The sequence below is a fragment of the Musa acuminata genome, chromosome BXJ2-3 (assembly GCF_036884655.1).
Source record: "Musa acuminata AAA Group cultivar baxijiao chromosome BXJ2-3, Cavendish_Baxijiao_AAA, whole genome shotgun sequence".
Classification (NCBI taxonomy): domain Eukaryota; kingdom Viridiplantae; phylum Streptophyta; class Magnoliopsida; order Zingiberales; family Musaceae; genus Musa; species Musa acuminata.
Window position 1 is genome coordinate 5700312 of NC_088340.1, and position 9935 is coordinate 5710246.

General features: G+C 38.4%; 1 protein-coding gene across 3 annotated transcripts; it reads right to left on the minus strand.

Moving 5' to 3' along the window:
- Positions 1-1978: 1978 nt before the first annotated feature.
- Positions 1979-9429, minus strand: LOC103977604 (uncharacterized). Of its 3 annotated transcripts, XM_065098581.1 has the most exons (8): positions 9260-9429; positions 8890-8982; positions 8109-8258; positions 4704-5579; positions 4507-4602; positions 2647-2747; positions 2485-2553; positions 1979-2359 (listed from the first exon to the last, which is right to left on the minus strand). In XM_065098581.1, exons 3-8 carry the CDS (start codon positions 8245-8247, stop codon positions 1994-1996), a joined length of 1647 nt encoding a protein of 548 aa, XP_064954653.1. In that variant the 5' UTR covers positions 8248-8258; positions 8890-8982; positions 9260-9429; the 3' UTR covers positions 1979-1993. The 3 variants fall into 3 exon arrangements, with proteins under 3 accessions (XP_064954653.1, XP_018679666.2, XP_009391443.2); XM_018824121.2 differs by lacking the exon at positions 8890-8982 and having other exon boundaries at positions 9260-9427; XM_009393168.3 differs by lacking the exon at positions 8890-8982 and having other exon boundaries at positions 2055-2322; positions 9260-9428.
- Positions 9430-9935: the final 506 nt, after the last annotated feature.

Genomic DNA, 9935 nt, shown 5'->3' on the forward strand with positions numbered 1-9935 from the left:
TTCATATATATGTAATATGCATGTCACTGGTAGGGCAGACCTACCATTATTTATCTGGTGATACGGTGAACAGATGCCATCTCAAAGCAAATGACATGAGCACAAACACATCTTACACCATTCTCCTTGGTCACACTAGGATTACGACAATATACATTTGTAGGTTTAGTATGCGTTCTAAACTCGAATATTTGTAGTCGCACTTGGATTATGATGAAAGAAAGCCATGAATATTTGATAATGTCCACCATTGCTTAAGGGAACCGATCTTGATCGCAAACAATCACTTGTAGAAGGAAGATGAATTAGCTGCCATTTTTTGATGCCATTTTCTCTACCTCATTCCATTTCAATTCTGCTTCATGTTTTGTGCTGCCAGCTAGTCTACTATTGTTATCATGACGAGTGATACGAGATTTATGTAACCCCAGATCGAAGTTGTTATCATTAACTGCAACTCAATGCATCGAGCAAATTCGCGCATACAAAGAATCAGAGAAAGAACTGCAAGAATGGACTAATTAGGCTTCTGCAACCCATCGACGCTTCGCCACGGAAGAGGAAGATGACTGACTACTGGTCCTTGAGATCCGATGGCCGAGGTGACGGCTCGCAGTCGGAAGGCAGGTCGGAGAGCAAAGCAAGCATGTGGCGGAGGCTCGCGGACCTCGCCGTGCGGAAGCTGAAGGATCTCGTCTTGGTGGAGGAGAAGACGTCGGAAGAGTTGGAGAGGATGAAGTAGATCAGAGCTTGGACGAGAACGAACAGGCTCATCTTCAGCAACTCCTCGCTCAAGGCTTCGAAGGCCATCATCCCCTCGCTCTGACTGTACCACGGAGATGTCGATAGGAGAGGAGAAGAAAGTGTCGGAGTTTAAAGGTGATGCGAGCTGTGAGCCATTATCAGGAAGAGATGCATCCTTATATAATGGTACATTATGGTCTTCTGCAGCTGCCTGTTTGACTGTCATCATCGTCCAAGGAACCTTCCGAACTACTTCAAAGAGATAAGAAGACTATGGTCATCAAACAGCGGTCAAATGCTTAGTGCTAGATCTTCATCAAGGAAAAGAGGGCAACTGGGTGATCAGGTAACCAACCAAGTCTTTGGCAGGCACGTATTTGACTATTTAGCTAGTCAAAAAAAGGTGTGGGAGTTGAATCTGAGAAGCGATGGCTTCGAACGGTGATCGTACAACTCGGACTCGTTCGTTGGCGACTTCGGGGCTTGGTGTTGCCACCGACGTGCCCCGAACGCGTTTGACGGCAAAAAGGGACAAGTTCTAATCCTCACCGGCAGTCGCGTGAGGTTGCACCGTCAAAAGCACGAGGAAAACAGGATCCGACTATTATATTGTTTTTTGATTAGCCGACTTATATTTGGGATTTGTTGTCAGACGACTCGAAAGGAAAAGTGTCAATCAAATGTGTTTTTGTACATACAATAAATATTATTATACAATCGAACGCTCAGTAGTAGTAGTAGTAGTAGTAGTAGTACTGGGGATTTGAACATTTGCTTATTTATTTATTTATTTATTTAAAGGAGTAGAAATATGATTACAAGGACATGTGTTACCCCAACTGTGTTGCATAAATCGATTAGGTGAAAATCTTTAACGAGGACAGCCATTAATAGTGTTAGGGATGAAGAACAACCATGTGTTACCCCAACTGTAACCTCTTTCTGTAAGGTAAGGGGAGGAGGAGGGAAAGCACTTCCGATCGTCCACCTGCAGCCTTTTTGAAGGCTTCAGTCATATGCTCAACTAAAGAAATCAAAAGTGAAACAAGGATTGTGACTATTTAACCATTACAGGTACAATTCTTTCCTCTAGAAACCAACTATTTCATTCATTTATCTCTTTTCTCAGGCAGTTATATATCTACCGATTAAAGATAAAAAATACTTCTTTTCGTGGATAATTTTGTAGTTCATTCATAATCTCTTTCAATTTGTTTAAGGATATCTTAACAATTTTTTTCAAGAGACTCTAAATAAAATGTTTCCATAAACATGAAGTAAATGAATGACCAAAAATGCATTTCCAGTAGTTTAGAAGCAAATGGAAAACTGGTTTTTTCCATGATGATAAGCTCGAAAAGTTCTTCACAACACATGTTTGTAGTGCATTTGAAAAGAGTTGGAGAGAATACCAACGTGTCATTACAAGCCAAGACCAACTGTTCGACCATCTCTTCGTCGGAGACCAGCAGTATATTGCTTCTCCAGATCGGTATCGAGCTCCTCCTGTTTCTTTGCATGGACGCTTCCATCGTTGTTGTCCGGTCTGCACTCGGAAGCCACAGTGCCCTTCACACCCTACAATTGGCCATAGCCACAAAGGCAACCTCAGACTCTAAAAATGTGTTAGTAGGGGTCGAAATTCTAATAAATTGTCATATTTCCAACAACCATGTAAACCGAGATAGCATCAACTACTTTCAAGAACATGACTGCAATTGATAAAAGATCAGAAATTACCATGAGCCTATTGAACTTTTCCTGGCGATCCTGATCTGGAAACAGATGCGAGTCCCATCGACTGGAGGACTGTATGTTGTATTCGACAATGAAATGAGATGCGTGGTGACAAACACCTATAAGAACAATTGCTGTTGCATTCAGAATTACAGGGATTATTACCTCTTCAGTAGAAGTGTTCTTTTTGTTGCCCCAAAGTAGCTTTTTCTTTTGGTCAGTAGACAAGAATCCAACCCCTCCGAACCCTACAAGGTTCCTGTTCACTGCACACGCAATCAAGGTAAGCATAGCAACAAAAGATGTTCAGGCTCATGAAAAATTCTCAAATCATTCATGATGGTTGGTCAGTATCTAGTTAAGAAATTCAATTAGTTAACTGGGGAAACTTGTCTGTTTCTTATGGTAATGACATTTCTTTAAAGTTAGATCAGAAACAGGACAGTTTGAGCACTATGAATGGGCAAAAGGGTCATCGTTTAGACTATTTTTCAATATATAGAAAAAAACACACAAACTTGTATAACCATATTGGATGAGTGGGGTCCAAAGAAATAATTCAGACCTTGAGACTACAATGAGCATCAAAATGTGCAACAAGCTGCAGCAGCATAATCTGCAGGCAATTCACCACCTGCAGATAGGACTGTTTAGGTGATGAGATGCTTTAGCTCATTTTCAGCCCACAAAAACAGCATTAATTCAGACCTTGAGACTGGTGCTGCATGGGAGACCAATTGTGCACAACCATACTGACTTTTTAAGTATTTATGGTGTTGGACATGACAAACTCCATAAATATGTAGAGAGGATGAGGAGGAGATCATGAAATCCATGAAAGAAAATAGTTATTCTTGAGCATCAAAATGTGCAATATGCAGCAGCAGCATAGTCTGCAGGCAATTCATCACCTGCAGATAGGAATGTGTAGGTGATGAGATGCTTGGCTCATTTTCAGCCCACAAAAACACCGTTAATTCAGAGACCTTGAGACTGGTGCTGCATGGGAGACCGATTGTGCACAACCATACTGACTTTTATTTATTAAGTTGGCCCTGTCCAGTAGTGGTACCAGACTCACCTTAGATTGAGGATGTGAATTCTCATTGTATAATTATTTTAGTTTGCGAAAAGGATACCAACAGATAATATCTTCATATTTATCTTATCAAACATAAATGAGGCCATTAACATAGAGTTCTGTATGACAATATTTGAAGATCAAAGATTCCATCAGCGGTATACATAAAACATGTAACTTCTGCAGAAGACACCAAACATGAAGTCACTGAGAAACCATTTACAGACATTTGTAAAACATCAACATATTAGATTTATGCAAAAAGAGACCATATACTTGTTTCCATTACGGCACAATTTAGCAGAACCAAATGGCAAGCAGAGATAATAGCTACTGTCTCCTATTAAATCAATGACAAGCTGAGGGCAAATATTGTACAATTAATGCTCACTGTAAAACATGAAAAGTTTGGTTTCAGATATGCATAAACAAACAAGATGGATTTCTGCAATTGTTCTGACTCTTCTGAAGTACACAAAATGGAGGTAACAGGGTTACATTAAATTCTAGAACTAAAGACCAACATCGGTTAATCAACCTCATTAGGGAGATCCAAAATCCCAAATGGTTTAATTAAATTCATTAACAATTTTTAAAGAATAAAGGGTTAAAAAAGGTAAAACATGAGACAGGTCTGAATTTTACAAATATAAAAGTGGCAGTTTACGTGTATGTATACTTCCCATGATTCCATCACTTGGATTACAAATTAATATGATTAATAAACTTGATAATTACTCAGTAACAGATGATCCCAAATTCAAGAGTTACACATGACAACTAGGGTTTGAGAGTATCTATAACAAAGACCAGAAAAACAATAGATTGGCCATGCATTTTATAACACAAAGGACACTTTCAAGTTTCAAAATAATGAAAAGAATAAAGAGTGAAGAAAATACTCAACCTAAGCACAATTTATAAAGCACAAACTGAAGGCATACCTAGTTCAGCAGCTTTCAGAGCAGCAACTTTTGCAGAATTAACATCATTAATAATATCAGCATTCTTGGTATTTACTTCCTCTTGTGTCTCCTCTCCTATGGTTGGATAATTAGGAACAATTATTCATGCAGATAGTTGCAGAATGCACATACAAATGACAGACAAATAGACAATCAGGTTTTTGTGACGTACTCACCAAGTTCTGAATGACCAACTTGAAGCTCTGCTGAATTCTTCTTGTCTATCAAATCAGAGGCTTTGTCTGAGTTCTTTTCATTCCCACCTTCTCTCTCTCTGTGACTGGCAAAACCTTTTTTCTCTGTCTGAAATTCTTCTCTTTCCCTGCTGTGTTTCTGTCTGGGCTTCTCAACTTCTCTTTCAGTATGCTTCCTCTTTAAAACCAGATCCTCATGTCCACCGAAATCCTTCTTAGTACCTTTCTCATTTTCCCTCCGTTGTGGACCACCAGTATCTCTTTCTTGAGTTACATCTTTGTCAAACCCCATATATTCCTCCTGTGAAGTCGCCTGATCATTCTTATGACTTCCAGGGCTCCTCCGATAATCTTTTTTGTAATTCCTAGGTTCTTTATCTTTTCGCTGGTCCTGCTCTGAAATTTTATCATGATCTCTGGTCAAGTCTCCTTTGTTATTTCCAATATCAGGTTCTCTTCCCTTATTCTTGTTCTTATGCTCCGATATCTCACCTTTATCTTTAGAGTGATGCCAAGTATCTCTGTACCTGTCAGATATTCTTTCACCTTTTGTATAGTCAGAACGGCTGTCATTCCTTAATTCTCGACCAGACCTAGATGACCGCTGATAATTCCTAATATCTTCATCAGCATGCCTGTTATGCCTGCTATAATCATCATGCCTCCTGTAGTCTTGGGAGTTCCCATACAGATGCCTCTCAGAATGCTTCTGAGAATCGTGGGCTCTACTGGACCTGTTACGAGTAGAATCCCTTTCTGAGCCTCTTCCAGCATCCTTTCTGTGTTGATCAGCAGATGTCCTAACACGACCTTCCTTTGGAGGGAGAGGGCTGTAGCTCCGCTCACGTCTAGGACTGCCTATCAGCGACAAAGAAGACACCAATTCAAATGTGAATGGTTTATGAAACAAATATGGGAAGTCAATATTAAGCATTTCCACAAAGAAAAAAAGACAAAGCAAGCCTCAAAAGTGCAAATTATGGATTACTATCATGTTTTGACAATGCAAATTAAATTCTTGAAACAAAAATTTACTTTTTCTTAAAGAATCCCTTTATATCTAGAGCAAGAAAAAGGAAGTGGATAACCTCTGAAGCTTACAGCCTAGGTTAAAGTGGGAACTTAAAAAAGAAAGAAAAAGAATAGCCTCACCGAAACAAAATTTTCACCATATACAAAGCAAGCATTTTACTAGAAGCATGCTAATGACATGGATCTCAAGGCAAAATATGTCAAGAAATACATAGCAATATAGGGATTGCATGCTGACCAGCATATTTTGGGATAGTTGAAAAAATTCATGATCATGCCGACCTTTGTTGGAGAAGCCCACAAGTTAATAGGTCAATTTTTGGCTCATGCTGGCTGATATAGAAGCATACCCACCAGCATAACAAAGAATCACTCCATGCACTAAGGTATTCAACACACCCATGCCATAAAAAGACAAATCCTTGGTTATAAAAAAATCCATACCAAAATATTCATCAAATGCCCAAATATAGAGGGGAATACTCATGCAGGGTGGCAATCCAAATTCACAACAACAAGTCAAGTGCATGTATAATGGTAGTCTGATGCAATATCCTTCTCAACTAGATGCAACAATAACATGAAACACAACAAGAACATAAATTTATCTCACAAACAAAGTTGGTGGGTACTCCTCTCTTCTGTTCAACCAGGTTGATCTTGTATGTAGAATAGAAGCATCACAAATACTTAGCTGATGATATATGTATTTATCATACAACTGATGTTGTCTAGAAAGTATTCAGCATATTGTGCAGACTAGTGACACTTCCAAATAACAAGAATACAGGAAATAGGGAGAGGATAAAACTAGTGTATAATAAGAATGCCATACTGATAAGCATAATACCAATCCAGCATAGTTACATAAGAATAGCGCTAAGTAGACACTGGTAGAGATCAAAAAACACTGGGCCACTATGCGATGAAAGATTTAAACTGGACAAAGCATCACATCATAACCTGAGCCAAGCTGTTTGTGCTAAAGAAAGGTAACAATTATGACAACTCTTTAGTATATATATGAATTTTGTCTGTATCATTGATCTCCTTCATTTGAATCAAGGCTTAAAGTTTCAGTTTGAAACTTAATACTGATCCTTGGGTGGACTAGCATGATACCGGTACTGTTGGGGTCAACTTATGTCTCTAGACTCAACAAAGAGAGATGTTACGTCCATGAGAGTGAGGATTAGGGTTTCTTTATATGGTTGAAGTGGAAAACAAGGTTGAGAGGGGAGTCTATGACTAGACCCAACTCCAATCTTGTTAGCATAAGTTTGAAGGAAATAGATCAAATCATGGTAGTCAAAGCCAAGGACTGCAATTTTGTGTCAATTGTCTGTGCCAGTCTTTGGCTGGTCAGGTATGTACCAGTCTACACCAGCATAAATGCGCCGAAAATTCCAAAAAATGGCTAGAAAATATTTGAAACTACCTGAAAATTAGGAAAACCCTAAATTAGGGCATTTTAGTTAGAACTAAATGCAAAATTAGTTCTATTTCAATAAGAAATATCAAAATAAGGAAGGGCTAAGGGATTTATCCTTTTTGGACATTGATGAGTTAAATATGCAATCAAATGGGTCCAATTGACCGTTAGAATCAATTCAATCTGGGCCCTTGATTGATTTCAATTGAAATCTGCCCATTACCAACCGGTACAGGTTAGTAACGATCAAATTTCAATGGTTTTGATCAGTACGAGGGTGCATCGCCCAATATGCCCCCGTGGTCAGTGCTAGTTAGCTATCAGATTGGTACATCTTGCTCATACCATACCATTTCGAGCAATATGTCAAACCATGGTCCAAGCCATGGGTTTCTACACTCTAACATAGCTAATCTCTTTTGATTAGGACTATAAAGGGCATGTAATAACTTGAGGGGTCACAAAATATGAAAAAAAAAAATATCACATAATATCTTTCTCAAAAAAAAAAAAAAACAATAAATCATCCTATTTAACAATGACATATACCAAATATTTATAAGAATTTACAGATTTGGAGGAAAAATGTACTCAATCATTTACATACAAGTCAGGTGCCTACTCATGAATCAGGATCAGGAAACAGATGATTAATTCCCATATACTACTTACATTGAGATACTACTCTAATGAAATGGGAAGACAATTGGACTACCAATGGAAGCTTGTTCCAACTACAAATATCCATACCCTTTAACCAATCAGTAACAGTTCATCCACGTTACTGAACCCCTTACTAACAAAAACCACAAAGTCTAAATTTAATGAAACTAAAGAATCAAATGTGGAAGACATGTCTCATAGCTGATAGCATTTGCATGAAACAAAAGTTCACAACCAATCGATAGAGTCAGATTGCTAACCACCAGATGAAGATGAACCCGATCTACCAACAGGTGAATGGCGTCGATACTTCCTACTAGCAGCATCACTTGTGGGTTTTCTAAATGATGGCTTCAGATCTGATTTATCAGGGGAGGATGCAAGCAAGGAAGGCTCCATCAAACTAGTACCTACATGTTTTCAAAATATTTTAATCATCTGACAGTCAGGTTAGAAGATCAAAGACTTCAAAACCAGAGACAACAAGGGTAAAAGAAAAGATCAAGAAGAAGTACATGCAACATGTTCAAAAGTAAAGAAGATCTATCGCGTAGGTATGACAGATTATGCAAGATAATCTCTACATAATGATCCATGCAAAGAAGAAATTTTGATTTTTCATGTTATAAATTTTATGATCCACCAACTTTTGATCATTCTCAGCTTGCTTTGAGATGCTCCATATGAACCTGTTTAGGTCAGTTAGCCACTAGACAAAAGTTATTTGTAAATATATTTACAACAGACAAGCACAGTTCTGACGTGCACTTCCAAGACCCAAGTAAAATAGTTGAATGAGTCAGAAAGATGAATGCCCGCATTTTTTTTAACTCAGTTGTCGTCTTTCTTCTAAAAATCACTATCAAGCTAGGAAAAAGTAGTCACTAAGGGTTTTGTTAACAATTGTGTCTTACCTAATCAATCCAGTGACCAACAGAAGTCCACAATCATCTAAACCCTCAAGAACACTTCCTTTTATTCTGAAAAAGAAAAACCTTAAGCACTAATGTTCTCTAAAATGAAGGCTTAATTTAATAAAACCTGAAAAGTCTTTTATCTGCACCAAGAGATCCTTTAAATCTCACTTCCTAGCCTGATCAACGATCACCGAGTCATGCGGACAGAAACTAATGCCTACAACAGACAAAAGTTGGAAAAAAACTTTCTATTTCAGAGTTGCATCTCAACGATAGAAATAATAAAATCCAACCCTAGAACAGATAGATGGCAGTCTAGACGAAGATTCTCGCTCAATCTTACCCTAAAATCAACTGCAAAAGGAAACACGAATACCAAATCCAAAGCACACAAGCAACAATTAAAGCATAGACGAGATCAAGAGTCGGACCAGGAACAAGAATCAATTATGCGAGGCGACGATTGACAATGAATTAAGATTACAAAAGAACACCTTGAACAGATCAATAAAAGATATCTCGTCGAGGCGAACGACGCGATGAGAGATGAGAGGAATCAACGAGTTTCCTTCGCTGCCGCCCTCGGTTCGCTAGGGTTTCGAACCATCGGTCGATTTCGTGGACCGAATCGGGTGGGAAGCGAGCATATCATAAATCCTCGCATAATGGTATCCTGGTCCTCCACCGCTTTCGAAGGTAAAACTGTGCCCAACCCGGTCCGGTCCGGTCCGGCCAAGCTCAGATTTGAAGTCGGGCTAACGTAGCGCCCACTAGTAGTATTTAAGGTGGGAATAAAGCACTTCTACGCAAGTAACACCATTCTGTGTTTTTGTGTGACTCGGAATCCATCAAATGGGCCTTCAACTTCTCCCTTTATGGTGGAGCATTAGATTGTAGGGCCACTTTCATGACATATATTATATTGATTTTATCGAGTGGTGATGTGCCAGGCCATCACCTATCCAAGATGAAAGATTCAGAATCTTATATTGATCTGATCTGATCTGATGATGATATACAATCTTATATCATTTACTTAAGATTGAGAATTTATAACTGAGTCATATGATGATATACAATCTTATATGTGATATGATTTTTGTAGCTAATTATTTTTTCATCTCTTATTTTATCTTAATACTTTTTAAGTAATTCTTTCACATATAGATT